This window comes from Ahaetulla prasina, chromosome 9 (assembly GCF_028640845.1).
Source record: "Ahaetulla prasina isolate Xishuangbanna chromosome 9, ASM2864084v1, whole genome shotgun sequence".
Taxonomy (NCBI): Eukaryota; Metazoa; Chordata; class Lepidosauria; order Squamata; family Colubridae; genus Ahaetulla; species Ahaetulla prasina.
Window position 1 is genome coordinate 1,214,959 of NC_080547.1, and position 24,550 is coordinate 1,239,508.

Genomic DNA, 24,550 nt, shown 5'->3' on the forward strand with positions numbered 1-24,550 from the left:
TTTGGGGAGAAGCTGAGTTGTTGGCGGGGGGGGGGTTGGGTTTCCAGGCTCCCTTATTCAAGTCCCTTCTGCATGCAGGTTCTGGTGTTGTGTTAATTAATCTTCATTGGCCAGTTTCCTAAGACAAATCTGTTGTGAAACTGGAGTAAAGGTGTTGCTTATGGTGTGCAAAGTATGGGTGGAAGGTTACGTATTAAAAATTAAGACTCAGAAGGGACCTTGGAGGTCTTCTAGTCCAACCCCCTGCTCAAGCAGGAGACCCTGTACCATTTCAGCCAAAAGGCTGTCCAGTCGCTTCTTAAAAATGATGGACCACCCACAACTTCTGAAGGTTTCCACTGGTTAATTGTTCTGTCAGGAAATTCCTCCTTAGTTCTAAGTTTCTTCTCTCCTTGTTTAGTTTGCACCCATTGCTTCTTGTCCTGCCCTCAGGTGCTTTGGAGAATAGCTTGACTCCTTCTTCTTTGGGCACCCCTGAGATATTGGAAGACTGCTATCATGTCATCCCAAGTTCTTCTTTTCTGTAGACTGGCCATACCTAGTTATCCCAACCGTTCTTCATACAGTTTTGCCTAATCATCTTCATTGTCCTTTTCTCCACTCTTTCGAGAGTGTCAACATCTTTTTTATATCGTGGTGACCAAAACTGGACGCAATATTCCAAGTGCGGTGATCTTACCAAGGCATTATAAAGGGGTAGGAATGCTTCTGTGATCTTGATTCCTGAATCCTGGGAGGAGTTGTAGTCCAGTTCTCTGGAGGGCCTCTGTGTGAGACAGATGGATGTTCTGTTTAAAACTAGGCCCATAAGTTTGGGCCTAAAATCTCACTTAGATGTGAATCTTTGTGAGTGAACCTGAGCAACTCAAATCAAAGGATGGCGGTAGCTCAGCATAACACTTTGCATATTGCATTGAAGTTATGAATAATTTAGCCCTGAAAGAGTAAACTACCAGGAGGAGGTCTTCTTTAACTTCGTGAAGAAACCTAGTCTGAAGACCATTTGCTCTCTTAAGACACAGAATCCTTTGGAAGGGTGTCCTTTGGCTGTAGGGTGAGTCAAAATATTTATAAGCAGCAAGAGAGTTTATACGGCATTCATGCTCGCACTTAAATCCTTGCTGAAATTTTTTTAATGCCTGAATTATGTATTGGTTAAACAGAGCTGTGAAGCAATAGCAAAGCCAGCAGGTCCTTAAGATCAAAGTGGCTGTTGTGGGCATAATTGTTAGTTCTTCGTTCTTTCTCTTTGGTTGCGACAAAAATTAAGTTTCAAGATCTCACATGGAAGGAATTGCTGGCTCGGGAATTCTGGGAATTGAAGGTCATCAAAGTGCCATAGTTGTCCACCCCCACTGGCTTAATGGTACCAAGATTGGTTCTGAATACAGTTGTGCTCCTGGGGTCAAAGTAGATAGAGCCATGTCTAGGAGGGCTATCATTAAGTGATGTACCTTAGAATTCTTGATGAACGTATCTTTTCTTTTATGTACACCGAGAGCGTATGCACCAAGACAAATTCCTTGTGTGTCCAATCACACTTGGCCAATAAAAAATTCTCTTCTCTTCTCTTCTCTTCTCTTCTCTTCTCTTCTCTTCTCTTCTCTTCTCTTCTATCCTATCCTATCCTATCCTATCCTATCCTATCCTATCCTATCCTATCCTATCCTATCCTATCCTATTGAGCTTTGACTATTGCATTAGTTGTGGCAACAGGAGATGTGAAAATTCTCACGTTCACCCTTGTCTTTGGTTCGGATGATTGTAATTTATTTTACACAGGGCTGCTCTTGAACAAACATCCATTGGCACACCTTTTTTTGTTTGTGGGAAAGTCTTATTACTGCCGGTATAGCACCATTGCTGTGGAAGCTTCACTGTCTACTAGTGAGCCATGCAAGGAGTGAATTAAAAGTGCCAGTGAGCTCACTTTATCACCAACTTTCGCAGGTAGATTCTGCCCCTTCCTGAAGTCCCAAGTAAGCAGGTGATGAATGTGCCAAAAGGTTCGATGGGAGCCACTGCATTTCCTGGCTCACCTGGTAATCTGCGCTCCAAAGAGAGGATGGGGACCCCCTCTCCTTTCATGGCTTGTTCAAGCTTTTGAGAAGCTGTTTGTAGAAGGATCCTGTTTCTGGACTGTGGTTTCTTTTATTTGACTTTGCATTGGTATTTCGTTACTCTCGTTCTTCCTGCAGTCTAGTTCAGGGGTCTCCAACCTTGGCAACTTTAAGACTTGTGGACTTCAATTCCCAGAATTCAATATTCCCCTGGGGCGGGAGGGGAGACACCGAAGAGCATCCCCAGACCCCTCTGCTCACCTGGCGCGCCATGACCTGCTGCAGCGCATTCTGGCACTTGGCATAGGTGTTGTCCCTCATGATGATCATGATGACGGGCATCAGCTTGTCCACCAGGGCGAGGGGGCCGTGCTTCAGCTCACCGGCCAAGATGCCCTCCGAGTGCATGTAGGTGATCTCTTTGATTTTCTAAGCAGGAGGAAGCCCTGCGTTAATCTCAGCTGCCTCGGTTGAGAACCAAAGTGCTCCCTGTCCTTGATCTTCCAAGAGATCTACTATTTGTCAAGGGAAAGTCACGTGTGGAGTTCCTACGTGAGTTCCTTGGAAAATGAACAACAACTCCTTCCTTCGGCTTCCTTCCTTCAGTCTCAGAAAAGGGGAAACCGTGAAGGAAGAAGATTGTGGATACTTTTAAGACATGGGGCTCCAACCTTGGCAACTTAAAGATTTGTGGACTTCAACTCCCGGAGTTCCTCAGCCAGCTTTGCTTTGCTTTGCTTTGCTTTGCTGGCTGAAGAATTCTGGGAGTTGAAGTCCACAAATCTTTAAGTTGCCAAGGTTGGAGCCCCCTATTCTAGTTAGTATTGTTTCAGACTGAACTGGTACATGGTATGCATGTTTATAAATAAATAAATATTAAGCTAACATCCCCCTGGAGCCAAACTTAACTCCTGGTAGCATCACACACAGGTGGGTGGAATTTTCTCAGCAGCGAAACACAACCAGATTGTCTTCCCTTCCTTGGTGATGTTGACTTCCCAGTCTAGTCTACAGCTTTGGAATTTCAGCCCCCCCCCAATATTAACAAGACCCCCCCCCAACCTGCTTAATGTTAATCTGTCAAGGTTAGCTTAGAGCTGTGAAGACCTGGGCTTCATCAGGAAACATCACAGAAGAAGGAAAGAAAGTCTGTTTCCATTGCCAAGAAAACTCCATGATCGGAGGGCCCAGCTTAGTTTTGTGAGCAATGAATCAACCCGCAGTTCTTATTGGAAACAAAATGACCAAGCTCAAATTATTCTAGTTTTGGCACAATATCTGAAGACTCGGATTTCTAGAAGAAGGTGTTGTGGTCCACCAGCAGCCTGTGGACCTGGCAGTGGAGTCGGACAGTGAGGAGGCTGGGGAGGACCATGGGCCAGTCTTAGAGTCAGGGGAAGGCCCGGATGAGGGCTCTGTGTCAGCGGCAGAGATGGGGCCAGGGCCATCTGGGAGTGATTCCTAGTGCACGCATGCGAATAGCTGCTAGAAGCAAAAAGGACAACTTGGGAGTAAGGCCAGAAGATGATTGGCCCCTCCCAGAAGGCTTAAAAGAGCAGCAATGAGCCATTGGGTTCTTTGTAGAAATGCAACGTTGATTCCATTGCTTCTTATCAGTATCTCTTGAACTTTGTGGGGTTTTTGCCAAAAAAAGCAGGTTGCCAAAGACGACAAAGGTTGGTGGTAAGGCCGAAGGACTGTTTATGAAGAATTTGTTTTGGACTAAGCTGAGAGTGAATGAATTCTCAGCTGTTCTAATAAAATAAGTTTGTTCAGGATTGAATTGTGTTTGGTAATCACTACTTGGGCCTCGGTCACAACAGAAGGCTCTGATGTTTGGGAAACATAGAAGGAAAGAGAAGATAGCAGGGTGGATGGACTCCATTGCTGTGGAGATGGGGCACCATTGGAAGATCTGAAAGGCCAGATTGAGAGCATCTTGTCCTAGAAAAGTTCCATCTGTGCGGCCTTTAAGAGTTGAAACTGGCTTCATAGAACAGAAGTGATCAATAGAAAGACCCAGGATCTTTGAAAAATCCATAAAGTGTAGAAAGGTTGGAAGAAAAGGGAAGAAGAGGACGGTGGACGGACTCTGTTACAGTGAGATCAGGACACGAATGCAAGATCTTCAAGACCAGGTTTGACTTGATGACACATAATCCCCCCGTCCCCCTTCTTTCCGCTTCTTCTGTGTCATTCTTTAGAAGGAAAAGATGATGTCACAGGTCCTTCTTAAGCTGCTTCCTGATAGGCTCGTTTTCTCTCTGGGGACCTTATTTCAGGGAACGTTTTACACACATCAGCATTTTAAGAGTTGACAGGGACTCATGCCAAAGACTCTCCTAGGTCCCACCAGAAGTTGGTAGGGGTTCTGTGAAGACTGTTGAATAAGGCTCCAGGACCCCCCTAGTCAAAAGGACAGATGGAGGCAGGCATATTTTGGGGAGGGGGAGACAGTTATTGGAATGGCCTCATGGACCCCTGAATCTCTTGGAGGATGGATGGGACCTCTTGACAGTGGGATTGGATGGACATAATTGTGTTGGGTAAGACCAGGGGTTTCCACATTGGCAACTTTAAGACTTGTGGACTTCAACTCCCAGAATTCCTCAGCCAGCAACCTTGACAACTTTAAGACTTGTGGATTTCAATTCCCAGAATTCCCAGCTTTGCTGGTTGAGGATTTCTGGGAATTGAAGTCCACAAGTCTTAAAGTTGTCAAGGTTGGAGACCCCTGAGTAAGAGAGTCCCCGACATAGCCATGGTGCCTCTCCTTCTAAACTGTCCCCTTATAATAAGCAGAGCCAGTTTGGGGAATGGCCCCCAGTTCCCCTCGTTCCTGTCTCTTCTGCAATGCAGACAGCCCCCTCCCCACCAATGCAGTCCAGGTGGACTGATGTGGAGCTTAGTGCCTTCTTCTTAAGAATAGAATTAAAATCAGTTAAGGAAGATGGCTTTGGTTGGATGGGGAAGTACCCCTTTAAAGGGAGCGGGGGGGGGGGGGGGAGGAGCTGACACACCCCCCCCGCCCATCCCCATGCTGTGCCCTCCCCCTCTTGCTTTCCAGGGAAGAGGATCAAAAGGAAGAGCAAGACTCTTTCCAAACCTCTTGGCTGTCTCATGACTGCACACTTCTCGGAGCTGAGTCATGTTCCTGTGCACAGGAGCAGCTCGTTCACTCTGACACTTCCCCGGTTCTTTTCCTTGCAAGTCGGCTGTTGTCGGCTATCAGGCGGTAGCAAAAGGAAGATCTTTTGTTTCTAAGCCGCTGGTTAAGGTTGCCTTTGTTGTTTTGGTTTCAAGCCACTGGTTAAGGTTGCATGATTGCAGGATTTTGTGCTTCTGCTTTGCCAGAGCTGCCCTTCGCTGAGTCACTGTCCGGTCTGCACCCCATGGTTGGAAGGAGGTCAGCCCAGAGGGGGAGATTGCGCAAAAGGCAGCTTTTTTGGCCTGGGGGAGCCCGCATCTGGGCTCCGTGAATTTCCTCAGTGGATGCCAAATCTGTGAATCGCTGGCTGGCTGTGTTTATATACCATGCAGAGCTCCGGGCCAGTTAAACTAGCATTTAGCAATATGCTAAGACTGGTTTCTATTAAGCTGAGCTGGTACTTTTGTTGTTCAGCAAGCTGTGTCAGTTGTTTGCTCAGTTTTGGAATGTTGTGGCCTCAGAAACGAGATTGTTTTCATTAAGCACGCTAAGACTGCTGTGTAGACCCACCCAGACTTGGTGGGCATGGGGGGACAGTCGCCATCTCAGTAGATCGCAACCTTATAAAAAGGTCTGAACAATTCAATCAATCAATCAGAATAGAGCTGGAAGGGACCCCCGGAGGTCTTCTAGCCCAACCCCCTGCTCAAGCAGGAGACCCTTATACCATTTCAGACAAGTAACTGTCCAGTCTCTTCCGAAAAGCCTCCAGTTAGAAAGCCCCTACAGTTTCTGAAGTTCCACGGATTAATTGTTCTCGCTGTTAAGAAATTTTTCTTCAATTCCAGGTTGCTTCTCTCCTTGATTAGTTTCCATCTGTTGCTTCTTATCCTGCCTTCCGGTGTTTTGGAGAATAGATTGACCCCTTCTTCCTTGGGGCAGCCCCTTGAATAGTGGAATATTGCTATTATTTTGTGTCTCCCCCCCTCCTGGTCCTTCTGTTCTCTAGAGCAGGGGTCTCCAACCTTGGCCACTTTAAGACTTGTGGACTTCAACTCCCAGAGTTCCTCAGCCAGCAAAGACCCCTGCTCTAGACAGACCATCCCCAATTCTTGCAACTGTTCTTCATATGGTTCAGTCTCCAGGCCTTTGATCATCTTAGTTCAGTCACCAATTAAAATGGCACTTTGGAACAAGAAAAGTCGGTTGCGTATTTATTTGCTGGATTGGTGTCCTGCCTTTCCCTTCAGCAGCTCAAGGCAACCTAAGTGGCCTCTGCATTTGGCGGTTGGATTACCTGCTGGTTAAACTTCCCATGGGGATGAACCGTCCACCCAGGAAGTCTCCCTGCGAGAGCCTGTTCAGCCGAGTGGCAGCTTGTAAACTTTGTGTGAATGACAACCCAGTGTTGTCTGGCATCTTGGCGTCTTCCTCAATGCCAGCGTGCTGGGAGAATGTGCCAAGCCATCAGAAGAGATCATTAGGACGTTGGGTAAAAGTGGAAGTCACTCCAAGCTCCGCATCCAGATGCCTCCGATCACACAGGGATGTGATATGGCACCCGACAGGTTTGGGGGCGTAGCACAAACAATTGGAGGCATGGAAGGAATGACATCCTATTAACTTGCCCTCTGATCGGTAATTTAATCTTCTTTAGAGCCGAATAGGCCAACCGTCAAGTCTTGCAAGTAAAATAGACTCCCGCCAAATTATTCCGTGGCAGCTGGGAAGGTTTTAGTCTTCTTCTGAAGCCTCCTTGGGTTGGTTCTCAGCATCTTGTCACGCAGCAATTCGAGACTCTGTAGTTGAAATTGCCGTGTTCATGGCTTCATTATGCAAACTTACAAACTGTGGAAGGGTGTTCTTTGATGAGAAAGCCTGCAAGTCGCTTACCTGCTGCCCGGCTCCAAACAGGATCAAGTTTCTAGGAAACAGATAATGAACATTTTGAGTCTTTGGCTCAATCTTCACATTCCTTTTCCTCGGGAGACAGCCTGGCTATTTGGCCCTGGAGAACTTTTCTGTGGAGTTCCAGTGGAATAAATTTGGAAAGCCCTGCGCAGGGTGGCCTCCTTCACAACATCCTGCGCAAGGTGTGTTTTTCAACTCGGCACCACTTGCGTTCTTTTTTTTTTTAATAAAACATTTGTTGCTGGGGTATCCAACCTCGGCAACTTTAAGACTTGTGGACTCCTTCAGCTCCCAGAATGCCGGCTGGGGAATTCTGCAAGTCCACAAGTCTTAAAGTTGCCGAAGTTGGACACCCCTGATTTATTGTACAGGTAGTCCTTGACTCACAATAGTTCGTTTAATGACAGTTCGAAGTTACAACAGCGCTGAAAAAAGTGGCTTATGACTGTTTTTCACACTTACGACCATTGTAGCATCCCCAGGGTCACGTGTTCAAAATTCTACTCTTGTCAACCGGCTCAGATTCGTGAGGGTCGCCGTGTCCCTGGGTCATGTGAGGGGCCCCTTTTGTGACCTTCTGACAAGCAAAGTCCATTCATCTGACTAACTTAACAACGGCAGTGTTTCACATAACAACTCTGGTTATAAAATGAGGCAAAACTCACTTAAGAACTGTTTCACTTAGCAACAGAAATTTTGGGCCCAATTGGGGCTGTAAGTCGAGAACTATCTGTAGACACCCGTGTGCCCAGTAATAATCCATTTTTCTGGAAGGGGAGGTTGCAGCTACATCCTTGCCTTGTAACCCTTGTTATCCCCTGATAACTAATAACAACTAATAATAACATTTTATTTTACGGTCACTTTGAATGTCTCCACTAATTGGCATACATTAAAATGAAATTTCATTGCATACAGCTCTCAAAGGGCCACCACCTCCAATATATGCTACACGAACACGACTGAATAAATAAATGCAAAATTATGCATATACCCACATATGTGATATCACATTATACTCATTTTGGTGAGTAAATGACTACCTGGACCAGTGGTGGTGGGATTCAGCCAGTTCGCACCACTTCGGGAGAACCGGTTGTTAACTTTCTGAGCAGTTTGGCAACTGGTTGTCGGAAGAAATCATGAGGGCAGAGAACCGGTTGTTAAATGACTTGAATCCCACCACTGACCTGGACACATCCATGGGGGTCTCCAGCTGACAGTACGGGAGTTGTTTGTGACTGCCACCTTCCTGGGTGTGTGGAATTAGTCCTGTGATTTCTTGGTGATCGTCCATCCAAGTTATTAATCAGCTTTTGCCCTGTTTAGCTTTGGGAAATCAGCCAGCTTCTGCTCTGTGGCTCTTCCAGTTGCAACAGGCCTTTTTTCCGAGCCCAGATTTAGCCCTGGATCTGAATGGAGCTACTGTTCCACGAGCTTCATTTTTGGAGTCCATTGATGGACTTGCTGTCATTGAAAGAGGCCGCGAATGAAAGATTCTCTTTCAGCTACAGCTGGGTGAATGTTTCATGCAGTCCAGCCTAGTGGTTAGTTCAAAGCCTTGGGGGGCAGAACCCGAAGCCCCCGAGTCAAATTTATAGCGTCTAAATTTAATCATCATTGAATTGAGGGTTTTTTTTAAAGAGACTCTGAGAGGGTTGGAAGAGACTTTGAAGCTCATCCTTGTCCTGTCACTTAAGTGTTTGGAAAGTGGCCCCTGGCCTGCAGTGCAAAGCCAGATGTTGCTTAGGACTCTTTGGGAAAAGCTGAAATATCTTCTCTGATTGGATTCATTCAGTTTTATTGTCCCACTTTCCCCTCCTTTCCCAATGCCATTAAAGGTCAGCATAAGATAAGAGATTTCGGTCCTGTTTAAGGAATAAACTCAACTCCTATCAGTCCTAAAAGTTTGTCTGGTAGGGAGATCAATTTAAATCCATGAACTCCCTTTATTTTGAATAACTGGGCTGGTCTATTATGCTGAGCTATCATTTCAAAGTTTAGTTTTAACTAAAGACATATTACCTGAGTGCACAAACACCAAACCACAGGGGTGTCCAACAATATCAATATAAATTGTAAGGATACAAGCAAAATTACAGTCATACAGTCATAAGTGGGAGGAGATGGGTGATGGGAACGATGAGAAGATTAATAGTAATGCAGTCATAGTAAATAGTTTGACAGTGTTGAGGGAATTATTGGCGTTTGGAAGAAACTGTTTTTGTGTCTAGTTGTTCTGGTGTGCAGTGCTCTGTAGCATCGTTTTGAGGGTAGGAGTTGAAACAGTTTATGTCCAGGATAGGAGGGCTCTGTGAATACTTTCCCAGCCCTCTTTTTGACTCGTGCAGTATACAGGTCCTCAATGGAAGGCAGGTTGGTAGCCATTGTTTTTTCTGCAGTTAAGATCAAGGTTTCAAGTGTTCTTACTTGGCCCTTCTTGCTTAGTTTTAAGGCTGCTTTAGAAGACGAAGCACCCCCTGCGTCTATGAGTAGGTATGGCTAACAAGCCGCCTTGTCTAGCCAAGCTCAGCATAACATGTGGATGTGAGACTCTTTCCTGAAGAAAGCTGGGTGTGAGGACATTCTGATCCTTTTGGGCTTCCCAAAGGTGCTTCTTCCAAATGGCAGCTAGGCTTTCTTGGTTTTTTTGACTGAAAACATCAACTGAAGAAGCTTTTTGGATGAGCACTGAAATGTTTTCAAAGAAAAAACCCAAGAAAGTCCAGTTGTGCCAAAGGAGCTTTTTTTTCAAGAGTTGGAATTTCTGGTTTTTCTGTGAAGATGTTTTGCTTCTCATCCAAGAAGCTTCTTCACCTTGAAAAAAGCACCTTTGGGACAACCATGACCTGGATCAGGGGCCTCCAACCTTGGTAACTTTAAGACTTGTGGACTTCAACTCCCAGAGTTCAATATTCCCCGAGGGGGGAGAAGGGGAACTCTGGGAGTTGAAGTCCACAAGTCTTAAAGTTGCCAAGGTTGGAGACCCCTGACCTGGATGACTGAGAATCTCCATAGGTGCCTCTTTGGGCGGGTCTGTTTGCATTCATGTCATTCATGGCTAACACCCCACAGGTGACTTGTTCATTGTTCTGATTCATAGACGTTGCCAGCGAGCGCATTCCCTACCAGATTACAGTTTGAATGAGCCACATATTTGTAGTGACTGGGGAAGAGCGCCTGATAGGAAAGAGCGAAGCAAAACCTGTATCTGATCTGTCAGTCTAGGTGTTGGGCAGAGGCCTTCAGAGCCTGGGAAAAAAAATCCCGTGCTCAGCATTCACCCAGGTTGAACTTCTGAAAGCGGACTTTCAGAAAGCGGGTGTGACTTCATTTTTGCTGTTGCCTTTCCCTTTTCCAAGAGGAGTGGGAGACAGCTTGTGGCTCAAAGCCACGTCAGCCAAGCCTGATGGAAGAGGCTGGGTTGGAGATCTCCGGAAAACGATAGCAGTCTAGGGACTGGTGAGATGAAAGAGAGTTTTTTTGATGCCTTGCCTTAAAAATAATTTCATCTGCAGTACTTTTGTTGTGTTCTGCTGTTGTTCTTCGTGTGCGTTGTTGGCATGAGCAGCTGCTGAGATAACTCCTTCAAAAAAATCACCATTCTTCAAATTCCTCTTTATTTTTTTTTAAAACACAAAATAAGGGATTCTTACTGCAGCAATTACTCTAGTTTGGATTTATGCAGACAACCATCCTGTCTGCTTGGCTAAGCTACAGAGGGGACGGAAGCCGGCAAAGAGTTGGCCACTTCCTATTGCAGTATCAGAGAGGATTTCTGGGTGGATGGTTGCTGATGGAGCAGCATTGATACCTGGCAGGCTTTCTCCAGGAGTTGTGGGTAGGAAAAGGGTAGAGTAGAGTAGAGCAGGGGTCTCCAACCTTGGTCCCTTTAAGACTTGTGGACTTCAACTCCCAGAGTCCCTCAGCCAGAACTCTGGGAGTTGAAGTCCACAAGTCTTAAAGGGACCAAGATTGGAGACCCCTGGAGCAGAGTAGAATCGAGTAGAGTAGAGCAGAGTAGAGTAGAGTAGAGTAGAGTAGAGTAGAATAGAATAGAATAGAATAGAATAGAATAGAATAGAATAGAATAGAATAGAATAGAATTCTATATTGGCCAAGTGTGATTGGACACTAGGAATTTGTCTTGGTGCATAGGCTCTCGGTGTACATAAAAGATACATTCGTCAAGAATCATAAGGTACAACACTTAATGATAAGCAATCGAATCATATTAGAAACAGTCAATATAAACCGTAAGGATTCCAGCAACAAGGTTACAGTCATAAGTGAGAGCAAATTAGAGCAAAAATGGGCATCTTATGGCCCTCCAGCCCACCTCCGTCACCTCCTTGGCTGTCCCTGTCCGGTCCGTTGGTGAGAAATCTCTCATAGATGAAAGGTTGCCTCCTGGTGCCTCCATGGACAGTTCTGTTCTCTTTCCTTAGCAGGAGGAGAACGCACAAGTGGCCGTCTTTGCTGCTTTCTGAGACCAGCAGAGGGTAACCCAGCCCAGCTAGAATAGTGTGCTGGGATCCAGGCTCGGCTCCCGCGATGCTTCTGGCTCGGTTGTGGTGGGCCGTTTGCCTTTCTTTTCTGTGAAAAGGTTCATCTGATCTACCACCCTAAAATCTCTGGCTGCTTTTCCATGCAGGCACTTAGCACGTCCAACTTGGTACATCTTGGTCTAGTTTGGTATTCTGTGGAATATTTGTCATTATAATTCGCTTTCTGAGCAATTCTTGGTATTCCTCCCTGAGCTTTCTTTTAAAAACAAAAAAACCAGTTTACTTTTACCAAATCACGAGCCGTTTCCTTACCACAGAGAGGGCCTATCTCAGGAATGGGAGGAACAATATTTGTCCCTTCTAAGTCTGCCCCTGTTCTGGCTTGGTTTCTTCATCTCAGTTATGCAGATATCGGATGAAATACGGACCAGCTGTCTGGCTTCTTCCCTAGCTTTTGCATACCTGGGAGCTTCCGTGCAGAAATGGGTTGCTTCTTATTTTGTACTCTGTTGTTGTTTCTCAAAGTTGCTTGGAGTTGGGTGGCAGCAAATCAATAAAGTTTGAAAATGTAATTGTAAATAGTGAAAAGGCAATAACTTCACTGTTATTTTGCTCAAGGGCCATTGCTGAATTGCTATTTTTTTTAAAAGTTATTTTTTCAGGTAAAAACTGGGGGTTAACATTGTAAAAGTCATTTGGGGGTATCCAAGAAAAATTCCACATCACTTTTGCTGCAGCCAAAATTGTTGAAGAAGTATCCCACAAAATTTAAATTCACTGCATTTAAAGGAGTTTGTCCTTCCTTCCTTCCTTCCTTCTTTCCTTCCTTCCTTCCTTCCTTCCTTCCTTCCTTCCTTCCTTCCTTCCTATTTCTTTCCCATCTTTATTGTTTTTACAAATAACTTGAGGCATATTGCCCCCAGCAATCTGGGTCCTCATTTTACCAACCTGGGAAGGATGGAAGGCTGAGTCAACCTTGAGCTGGTCAGGATCGAACTCCTGGCGATGAACAGAGTTAGCCTGCAACGCTCACCATCTACTGGTGATTGGCCCAAATTACCCGGCTGGCTTTCATGCTTATGGTAGGACTAGAACTCGGTGTGGCCTACTCTCTAGCCTCGGATCTTAACCGCTTGGCCAAACTGCTTTTTCATTCCTGATGCTTGAGCCTGCTCCTTGAAAGCTCTGTTTAGCTATCATGAGTAATACGTTTGGAGCACTGTAATTTTTTTTAAGGGCAAAGTATCAACCAATAATACTTGGGAAATAGCTTGACCCCCTTCTTCCTCTCTGTGGCAGCCCCTCAAGTATTGGAACACTGCTATCATGTCTCCCCAGTTACAGACCCTGACAAGCTAGTTAGCAACTGTGCCAAATAAATGCAAAATGGTTGTTTTGGGTTGGGACGATACTATCAGCCTTTGGCCAATTCCTTTAGTGGTGGGTGAAACTTTTGGGCTGCAGTGTGAGGCCAGTGCAGCAGGTGACCCAAGGAGCTGTTTTTCGGGCAGTATGTTGGGTACCATTCAGCAGTGAGAGAGTTGGGAAATATTTGGGTATCATTAAGATCTTTCTGGTTGCTGCGCAGCTTTGCTGTCTTCTTTAAAAGGGCCGTGCATCAGAGCACCAGCGTGCCTTCCGTTCCTGTCCTATTGTTTCCTTTCGTTATATCCAATTAATATAGTCATTACATACTCATACTCATATATATGCTTCTATATTGTATAGTTATTTCATGCTTATGCTTATATATACTGTGTGACAAAATAAATAAATAAAATAAAAGCTGTTTCCCCCACCCCCAAATTTAGGGGAAAGACATGACCGCATGGGAAAGAGAGCTCCATCCACGATGTGTGCCTGCTGAATTGAATTAGTCAACAGGATTTTTCTTCCTCAGACTCCTAGGCTGTAGATATTAGAAGGCAGTTTAATTCACCTTTTGTATTGTATTTCCAGCTGTTTTTTTAGGGGTGTGTGTGTGTGTTATGGTTTTATTGTTTTGAGCCACTCAGAATTGGGTTTTAAGAAGGACTTTTTCTTAAAAGATTTTTTAAACAAACAAATTCATAAGTGAAAATAATTGTCACAGGGGGTTGCGATCATCCACTGACCATCTTCTACACTGGAATTCACCTACGATATATACTTGTGGAGAAGCCAAGAATTTTAGGTGCCAAAATACATCCAAAGAATTGGGTTCTGCTTCTCCACAAGTAATACGGTAGTTTTTCTTTAAAAAAAGTACGGGATATCCCATACATAGTTGCATATCCACAGGTGAGCAAACCCTCAAATTTTTAACAAAAATACCATGAAAAATGTGCTACCCACAGATAATCCAATTGTGAAAATTAAAATCTCTCCCTCTCCCTCCCTCCCTCTCCCCCCTCCCCTCTCTGTCTCTCTCTTACCGCAGCAATTTTTTCCATCTCAACTCACAAAAGTGCTGGATGGAAAGTGGTTTATAGTGGGTTGCATGGTGGCCTCCACACCCTGAGAGTGTGGCCCTGAAATGTCAGTGTTGTGATTTCGGCTCATTTTGTGGGTTTCTGGGTAGTTTCAAGAACGCTTCCTGCTCCTGTCCAGTGGAAAAGAGGCCTTGTGCCACTCAGCACACCCTTTGCAGGGTAGAATGTGGTAAAACGGTGCACGGTGGGAACATTGATTGTGGTTTGGCTCCAAGGACTGCGGCTTCTTCAGTGGAATTGGGCAGTGGATCCACGGTGGTGCCATCCAATTAAGCCCTGGGGATTATTTTTGGAAGCCCAGGCTCTCTCGGGGAGGTTCTTAGGCTTGTATTTGCATCTACGTTGAAAGGGGAGGATTCATAATTGCAACTCGTGAGTCACAGGCACGAAACTGACTCTGCAGGGGGAAATGTTGTCTTTTCGTGGCTTTGATCCTCTCTCTTAACGCCAAGCATCCCTGCCTAATGCAAATTAATGGAGCAAGAAAACACCGTGCGGAACAAAACTCTTGTTTGCATAACTGTTCCTATGAATATGTTCCCGTCTTTGATTTTCCAAACCTGCCCGCTTGGACAGTGGTTCTTCCTTGCTTGTTTGCATCTCTGGAAAAAAGGCTTTAAGCAGATACATACGATACACTCCTCCAGATGCTTCCCCAGATGCTGGTGAGGAGGACGAGGAAGAGGAGGAGGAACCAGCTGCAGGCATGTCAGGAGGGGAGTTGGTCAGTGGCTTTGAGGCAGGGGTAGTGAGTCCAAGTGAGGGGCACTGCCGGCTGAGTGGGATTTGGGTGAAGCACGGCTGCAGCGGGAGAGCCCTGACGCTTCAGGTGGGGAAGCACACAGCTGGAACTGGCCAGTGAGGAGGAAGAGGAACTGCCTTCTGCACCTGAGCCAAGAACACGTAGGGAAGAGAAAAGGCAAAAGCGGCGAAGGTTAGCCCGATTACACGCAAGGAGTCAGCCTCATCCTTCTTAATGGGCTGCACCATTATTTAAGCAAAATACTGGAATTATAATAATCTACTAATTTTTAATCTTGGAAATCTTTGCATAGAGAGCACCATTTAACTTGTAATAATAATAATAATAATAATAATAATAATAATAATAATAATAATAATAATAATAATAATAATAATAATAATAATAATAATAATAATAATTTAATTTGTATACCGCCCTTCTCCCGAAGGACTCAGGGCGGTGCACAGCCAAAATAAAATACAAAAACCTACACATACAATACTAAGAACAACCCTTAAAAAACTTATTCAAGTTGTAGGTGTCTAAATAGGGGTTGCTCTGCTATTCATATCCCAATTCATGTGGTTCCTCACTCTGGGCCAGGTAGGTCCATAGTTAGATTATTCCAGGGGTCTGCAAACTTGGCTTTGCTGGCTGGGGAATTCTAGGAGTTGAAGTCCGCCAGGCTTAAAGTTGCCAAGGTTGGAGACCCCTGTTCTACTTTGCTGGCTAGGGAACTCTGGGAGTTGAAGTCCACAAGTCTTAAAAGAGCCAAGTTTGCAGACCGCTGGATTATACTATCTGACCTTGGTTCTCTCTTGCTTTTGCAGGTGGCTTCGCTATCGTATTTCTGGTGAGGACCAGCAATGGGGTGAAATGTGCCCTCAAACGAATGTACGTGAACAACGAATACGATTTACAAGTTTGCAAACGGGAAATCCAGATTATGGTGAGTATGTGGAGCCCTCGTGATCCCGCTGTATGGTATGTTTACACGAGATGATAAGCATTTTTAAGAGACGGAGCAGGGGGAAACAGCAGTTACTGAGAGAAGTCATGCAATACTAGTTGATCTTTTAAACCTTGAAGGAGCGACTTGTTTAAACTCAGCAACTTGGAACTGGGCCATGGAGATCAGATGTAAGGCTAAGGGTCGAGGAACAAACAGCAAACAGGCTGGTTAAAGGGGAAAAAAAAAACTACCAGGAATTTTCTTTGTTCAATTAGGAAATTGGTGGTCTTGCATGTCGGTTTGTTTATGCTGTGGTTTTACAGTTCAGGTGTGCCTTTTGTTCTTTTCCAGAGGGATCTTGTGGGTCACAAGAACATTGTCGGGTACATTGATTCCACAATCAACTCGGTGAGCAGTGGAGACGTCTGGGAAGTCCTAATCTTGATGGATTTTTGCCGAGGTAGGTAAACATTCATGGGAAACCATATTTGCAAGCCATCTATACTACTCCTTGAATTCTCCAGAGTTCTTACTTATTAAACCAAAAGAAAAACAGACTTTTGACTAAATTGTAGGACTGATTTGGGACTGCCATTTTCTCGGCTTAAGCTGAAATCTGATCAGTGCAGTTTTTACTGTTTTGGAGCAAATTAATCACTAAAATCTCCCATCCATTATTTTTCCTATTTTGCAGAGAGTGGGGAAATGGTGAAAACCATTTTCAAACAGTTGCTTCTCTCCAAAGCAGAAAATTATGCCTTAAATGCCACATTTCCTTTAACTGGGGTAGTTGGGTTATTGACTCTGGGCAAGTCAGGGGGAAAAAAAAGGGAACATTGAAACCTTAAAATTTTACAGTAATTGTATTTATAGAACATAGTTCATTCATTTATTTATTGAGCCGTGGTGGTGCAGTGGTTAGAGTGCAGTATTGCCGGCTGAATCTGCCCACTGCCAGGAGTTCGATCCTGACCTATTAAAGATCGACTCAGCCTTCCATCCTTCTGAGGTCCATCAAAGGAGGACCCAGATTGTTTGGGGGCAACATGCTAACTCTGTAAACTGCTTAGAGAGGGATGCTATTGTTGTTATTGGGTTTTAATTAATAGCAAAAAAGGAAGAACAGAAAAGCAGAACACAAAGATGAAGGTGATAAATAAATTTCTTCTCTTCGACAATGTATGCAACCTAGTTGTTATAATAATAATAACAGAGTTGGAAGGGACCTTCGAGGTCCTCTAGTCCAACCCTCTGCCCAGGCAGGAAACCCTACACCACTTCAGACAAATGGTTATCCAACATCTTCTTAAAAAATTTCCAGTGTTGGAGCATTCATAACTTCTGGAGGCAAGTTGTTCCACTGGCTAATTGTCCTCACTGGTAGGAAGTCTCTCCTTAGTTCTAGGTTGCTTCTCCCCTTGATTAGTTTCCATCCCTTGCTTGAGTTTGACTCCCTCTTCTTTGGAGCAGCCCCTGAGATATGGACACACTGCTATCATGTCTCCCCTGGTCCTTGTTGAATAGGCAACCAGCCGCATACAAACCACAAATAATTTGGTAGGGTGGATGGGTTATAAAAAGTCTCTCTTGAAGGAGAAGCATTGCTGTTTATTTATTTATTATTTATTGAATTTATATCCTGCCACAGTCTTATGATTCTTGGCTCTGCAAAAGTCTGTGTACTTCTTTTGAGAACAGAGATGGAGAATAGTTGCTGGCCCGAGAATGCTCAGGGAGACGGTGGCTCCAGGTTTCCTCCCCCCCAGCACACTCACACGCGTGCATGTGCACACACCCACACCCACACACACCCACACACACACACACACACACACCCCTTGCCTGGAGTGCAGCTACAGATCTCCTCCAAGCAGAGTTGCTGAAATTGTCATTGCTAATGTGACAAAAGTAGCTACTTAGTAAACACATCCAAAGTGCATTTAATGGGGATGCACCGAGTTCTGGCTCCAGTCCTGTCCACTTTCAGAAGCAAGCTCTCTAGCCCACCCCCCCAAGGACACGAGTGGTCCCTAAATTTTCATGCCTTTGCAGTCAAGAGCTTGCAACCACCCTGCCAACTCTGAGTGGGACCTGGTTTCGGAAAGCAGCCGTGAATTTCTAACCCCAAATCTTCAGATTTGAAGACACCTGCAAACATTTTTGGCTTCCCGCCAGCGAACGAAGCAGTTGCAGCTTTCTTTTCCCTTGCACGAAAGCTGTTTGGAGTCTTTGCAGGGGAGCTTTCCCCCAGCTTCTTAGAGATCAGTATGGAAAAACCATTTAGGTCCTTTGCGTTTCTGTAGAATTTGGAGGGGAGAATTGCGGCTCCCAGGTGAACGCCTCTTGCCTGTGGGAATCGCCCGCTGGTCTGCTTAGAAGAGAAATGGGGGAAAGATCCAGGAATTGACCTCCTTTAGTGAAGAACCGCTTGGCAGCCTCTTGGCAGCCGTTTTATTTATCTCTGCATCAGCTCCCATCAATACCAGCTTTCCTTCTTTAGAAGTCTGAATTGATGGAGGAGGAACAGAGAATCAATCACTCCTCTTAAAGGCTTCACCTCTCTCTTTGCCAGAAATAGCGATGTGCGTTCTTCTTGCCACGGATCCGAGGACCTTTATTTTGCACGCCAAGGATGTGCAGTTGGGCCTCCCGTCTTCTCTACGTCTGGCTCAGAAACAGCTTTCAGGCAGCCCGTATAAAAACGGAGCTCTGAGCAAGGTGCACATTTTAGCTTGTCACCTTCCCCCCTGCACCCCCAATGCCTTGGGAGAGTTAGAATAGAATAGAATAACAGAGTTGGAAGGGACCTTGGAGGTCTTCTAGTCCAACCCCCTGCTTAGGCAGGAATCCCTACACCACTTCAGACAAATGGTTGCCCAACATCTTCTTAAAAATTTCCAGTGTTGGAACATTCACAACTTCTGCAGGCAAGTTGTTCCACTGGTTAATTGTTCTAACTGTCAGGAAATTCCTCCTTAGTTCTAAGTTGCTTCTCTCCTTGATTAGTTTCCACCCATTGCTTCTTGTGCTGCCTTCAGGTGCATTGGAGAATAGCTTGACTCCCTCTTCTTTGTGGCAGCCCCTGAGATATTGGAGCACAGCTATCATGTCTCCCCTAGTCCTTCTTTTCATCAAACTAGACATACCAAATTCCAGCAACCTTTCATCATATGTTTTACCCTCCAGTCCCCTCATCATCTTTGTTGCTCTTCTCTGCACTCTTTCTAGAGTCTCAGCATCTTTTTTATATCATGGCGACCAAAACTGAATGCAGTATTCCAAGTGTGGCCTTACCAAGGCCTTATAAAGTGGTCTTAACACTTCACGTGATCTTGATTCTATCCCTCTGTTTATGCAGCCTAGAACTGTGTTGGCTTTTTTGGCAGCTGCTGCACACGGATGGCTCCTATGTAAATGGTTGTCCGCTAGGACTCCAAGATCTCTCTCACAGTTACTACTACTGAGCAAGGTACCACATATACTGTACCTGTGCATGGCCAGCTTTGCACAACATGCCAACTTAGGCTAAAACGAGGCTAGGGCAGCTGAAGGTGTCGTGCAGTCCCTCCAGTGTTCTGTCCAGTGACTTTGTTCAAGCCAGACCCTCAACAGTTCAGCATAATAAGGTGGCTTCCTTCTGGATCAAGTGAACATCGGAATCATTTTGCTGAACCTGGATTTCAAATCCTTGTGCATGGATCCGCCTGATGGCTTTGCCATTCCTTCTCTTCTTTCCTCTCCTCCAGGAGGCCAGGTGGTGAATTTGATGAACCAGCGCCTGCAGACGGGATTCACGGAAAATGAAGTCCTGCAGATTTTTTGCGACACTTGCGAAGCGGTGGCCAGGCTGCACCAGTTCAAATCCCCGATCGTCCACAGGGATCTGAAGGTAGCAATTGTGGGTCTTGTACAAAGGCCTGGGGCGGTTGGGTGTGTCGTGAGAGGTGAGGCACAATATCTGTTCCTGCCTTTCAACCTGGACGAGCTTTAAGGATCTCCTCCAGATGGCAAGAGGATTACACAAGGAATGGCAGGAGTGGTAGATTATGCCACTTTTTAAAGCAGGTCTCCAACCTTGGCAACTTTAAGTCTGGAGGACTGAAACCCTGCAGGTTTAAAGTTGCCAGGGTTGGAGACCCCTGCTCTTCTTTGCTGGCTTTGCTGGCTGGGGAATTCTGGGAGTTGAAGTCCTGCAGGTTTAAAGTTGCCAAGGTTGGAGACCTCTGCTATACTTTGCTGGCTTTGCTGGCTGGGGAATTCTGGGAGTTGAAGTCTTCCAGGTTTAAAGTTGTCAAGGTTGGAAACCTCTGCTCTACTTTGCTGGCTTTGCTGGCTGGGGAATTCTGGGAGTTGAAGTCCTCCAGGCTTAAAGTTGCCAAGGTTGGAGACCCTTGTTTTAAAGCATTTAGTCATACAGACATACAGAGCTATAGAAGCTTCTTGGATGAGAAGCGAAACATCTTCAAAGAAAACCAAGGAAGTCTAGTTGCCTCTTGAAAAAAGCACCTTTGGGACACCCGTGACCTGGGTGACTGGGAATATGAATTTGTAGATTGGTTGAAAAGCTACTTTTTTTCACCCCAGTGGAATTGCTGACTTCCTGCTTCCCCTCCAGGGAGTAAAACACTTCGAAATACATCAATAAAAGTAGAGAGATCAGATCTCTTGCCTTTCCTTACTACATTTATGGAGCTGCCCATCTCGTATAGAACATTGAGTAACATTCCATAGGAATGACTCTTTGACAATTAAAAGAGGACAGAAACAGAACACAAGCACCACCAATAATTACGAGGATAGCTCAGGGCCAACAACATCCACCTGTTTGAGCTCAGGTAGGAAACCCCTGGAGTATCCCAGGAACTGGTTTGGCTTGAAATGTTTGTCTCGTGGAAATACCTGATTCTGGACAGCATGTGTTCCAGAAGTTATCCATTATCCAAAAAACACCCCACTGTCCACCTGTTTGCCCTGAGCTTATCACAGTTACCTGCCTCTTTTATTTTCCAGGTGGAGAACGTCCTGTTACACGATCGCGGCCATTATGTCCTCTGTGACTTTGGGAGCGCCACCAATAAATCCCAGAATCCTCAGCTGGAAGGAGTGAATGTAGTGGAGGAAGAAATTAAGAAGTGAGTCTACCTGTTTTCAAGGTGTTTTTTTTTTTTTAAAAAAGACTTTGTTTACCTAAAACATTGTACATCTATCAGATTCAAAATAATGCCACCGTTTATCTTGGGCGTTTCATGGCTGCGTTGATCCACCCATTTCCATAGGAATCCCAAATCCCCAGTTGTGTAAGCTATGAGTACCAACTATAAAATCCCAAAGGTTTAAGATTTTAAGTAACTCTTCATTAGGAAAAAAAAAAAGATCTGAGGACTAAGCAGCAAGATACAGAAATTGAGGGCCAATGGTGACGTCAGACATTCCAGGAAAAGCAAATATTTCTACCTTTGGAGGGACTTTGAAAAAGCTACAGCAAATTGAGAATATTTGAATGCTTTGAGAATTAGACGAGAAACTAATCAAGGAGGGATCCAACTAAAGAGAAATTTCCTGACAGTGAGAACAATTAATCGACTTCCCTTCAGAAGTTGAGGGTGCTCCATCACTGGAGGTTTTTAAGAAGAGATTGGATAACCATTTGCTCAGAACAGTATTGGGCCATGATGGTGTACCTATGGCATGCGCGCACCGGCCAGCTGATTTTCAGCGCTTCTGGGCCCACCAGAAGTAGGGAAACAGGCTGTTTCCTGCCTCCAGAAGGCCTCGGGGGGTGGTGGGGAAGGCCCGTTTTTTGCTGACCCCAGCCTCCAGAGCCTCTCTAGGATTCTGGGGAGTGCAAAAACAGCCTTTCCCACCCCCCTGGAAGCCCTCCGGAGGACGAATACGACCCCTTTGCCAACTTCCGGACTAGGAAAGGCCGTTTTTGCACTCCCCAGACTCCTAGAGAGGCTCTGGAGCCAGGTGAGAGAGAAAAACAGGCCTACCGGGCCATCGTGTGCCAGGAGCGAAGGGGGGGGGTGTCGCACACAGATGCACAGGGACGGGACACATAGAATTATGGATGTGGGCATGCGTGAGCATGAGCGCGACCCCCCCGCCCTCCCTCCTGGCACGCTATGGCAAAAAAGTTAGCCATTACTGGTATAGGGTCTCCTGTTTGGTCAAGGGGTTGGACTAGAAGACCTCCATGGTCCCTTCCGACTCTGTTATTCTGTTATTTCAGGCTAGGAACTGCCAAGTTATCTGAGGAAACATTTGAAAGATTACTTGATGGCCACATGGCAGGAGTTTAAAATAAATAATTATTCCCACACTGAGTAAGAGATCCTGAGGACGATCCTTTGGGTGGTTGCTCTTTATTGCTGGTCGAATTTCTAGCATGCATGTAAAATGAATATGAAATTGGAATAAAGATATTGACAGATTCCTAGAATTTTAATATTTGTGCTTATGTTGGAGGCCATTATTATACCTTTCAGGTTCAAATAATCCCAAACTGTCTGTGTTTTATTTTGGCACCAGTAATTACATAAACCTGACATTTTATCTCAGGACTAGGAGGGAATAGTTACTATTTCTAGGAATCTAACTATTATGGGTTGTCCCATTTTGGCGGGAGAAAAGGTCCCCTTGAAATCGTTTACTTTTCAACCTGCTCAGCCATTTCAAATATTAACTTTAAAGGTGGTTCAAGGGACAGAAAATCTTGATTGACTTTATGGGAGGGATAAGGCCATGAGGTTGCTCAGAGTGTTGTAGCTTACTCTTTGATTGCAAAAACACAAATTTGGGCTTTGTTGTAGGTATACCACCCTCTCGTACAGAGCTCCAGAGATGGTCAACCTCTACAGTGGCAAACTGATCACCACAAAAGCAGATATCTGGGTACGTTGCCTTAGGACGGTGGGCCAAGGAAGTTGCATTGTACCTTCCAAATTCTCTTTCTTTTCTGGTGTAGATGAGCACATGTCATTTTGGGATCACAAAATCAGACAAGACCGTTACGGCCAGGTTATATATGACGATATAATGAGGCATATTTCGTGGTGTGCTTTATTAAAGTGTTTTATGGAATGGATTGGTGTTAATATTTTATAGCATGTCATTCTTGACTGCAGTCTGTCTTTATATTGTTCAGGCCTGCATGTTGCTTGAAATCTGATAATATTCTGAAGGTTGTTGTTAGTCATGGACAATGTTCCTCCAGGTCTTCCTGTCCTCTACCATCCTCTGGAGTCCATTTAATCTCATGCCTACTGCTTTAGTGACTCCATCCAGCCACCTCGTTCTCTGTCGTCCCCTTCTTCTTTTGCCCTCAATCTTTCCCAGCATGAGGCTCTTCTCCAGAGAGTCCTTCCTTCTCATTAGGTGACCAAAGAATTTGAGTTTCCTCTTCAGGATCTGGCCTTCTAAAGAGCAGTCAGGGTTGATCTCCTCTAGGACTGACTTGTTTGTTCACCTTGCAGTCCAAGGGACTCGCAGGAGTCTTCTCCAGCACCAGAGTTCAAAGGCCTCCATTCTTTGGCACTCAGCCTTCCTTATGGTCCAACTTTCACAGCCATACACAGCCACTATGAAGGTAGAAATAAAAATTGAATGAAAGGAGACAGAGAAGGCCTTAGAAGGGAACAAGGCATGGGAAGCGACAGCACACGCCTTACGACATCATTATGCAAATGTTGCATATTATGCATACTGACTGACATGCGTATTGCATACTTCACATTCTAGTCATGATGATATCATGACACACATATCAAGCTTTGGGGCAGTTGACTCAAACCTGAAGCAAATCCAAATTTGCAGGGTCTTCTTTAGCAAGATTGATTAATGTGACCATGTTACAAGAATTTCAGCAACTGACCTCTTAAAACCCACTTAAAACCAACTCCTCTTCTAGGTGTCAGGCTTTGGGGATTTATTTCTTACCGTTTTTCTGTGAAGAAGTAAGGGGGAGGTTTTAAAATACGGCCGGGGCTTGTCCATGGAGTGGAGGGCAAATGGCAAGGAAGTACAGTGCAGGAAGAACTGGTTTTCTTGCAGGTTGCTCCTTCCCGGTCTCATTTTCCAGGAGAAGTAAGGAGATTAATTATAAGCGACTAATTAATCTGGGTTTGGATGAGCTGTTAGATGAGCCTGCAAGTGTCAATGTGCAAAAGTGTCTGTTTAATTCTTATCAGCTTGTGAACTGACCCATAAAGCTCATGACATCATTCTGCGAGATGCCTGTGGACTAAAGCTGTTGGAGAGGGTGGCTTGTAAATTACATTAAATAGGGATGGCTGCTCAGAGGCTACTCGCATGACCTGCCAAACTAAGTTTAATGTTTACTGCGTTCGAGATCACACCAGTGAACCATATGACACACTGAGCCACTACTAGTTGTATTTTAAACCGTCACTTCGTTGTTTGCATGTGTACTGAGAGCTTGAGACAAATTCCTTGTGTGTCCAACCACCACTTGGCCAATTAAGAATTCATTTTCTAAAAAAATAATGCTAAGAGGCGGGAAGCTTCTTGTATCTTGGTGGGAATGAGACTCTGAAGATTGGCTAATCTCCTCCTTTCAGGCCTTGGGCTGTTTGCTCTACAAACTCTGCTATTTTACTCTGCCCTTTGGGGAGAGCCAAGTGGCAATTTGCGACGGCAACTTCACCATTCCTGACAACTCACGCTACACCCAAGACATGCACTGCCTAATAAGTGAGTATCCCGCTTGGAAGGGGAGCCGGTTCTGTTGTTTTGG

The 24,550-nt window shown here is 45.1% G+C and overlaps 1 protein-coding gene across 21 annotated transcripts in view; it reads left to right on the top strand.

Annotated features, from left to right (window-relative positions):
• The window catches only part of AAK1 (AP2 associated kinase 1), a 91,142-nt gene that overhangs the window by 19,546 nt on the left and 47,046 nt on the right, over positions 1-24,550 (top strand). For all 21 annotated transcript variants that reach the window (XM_058194265.1, XM_058194264.1, XM_058194270.1 and 18 more), the window contains exons 3-8: positions 15,674-15,792; positions 16,147-16,255; positions 19,542-19,684; positions 20,806-20,927; positions 22,608-22,689; positions 24,375-24,507. In XM_058194265.1, the coding sequence (XP_058050248.1) occupies positions 15,674-15,792; positions 16,147-16,255; positions 19,542-19,684; positions 20,806-20,927; positions 22,608-22,689; positions 24,375-24,507 (708 nt within the window). The remainder of the gene's footprint in view (positions 1-15,673; positions 15,793-16,146; positions 16,256-19,541; positions 19,685-20,805; positions 20,928-22,607; positions 22,690-24,374; positions 24,508-24,550) is intronic.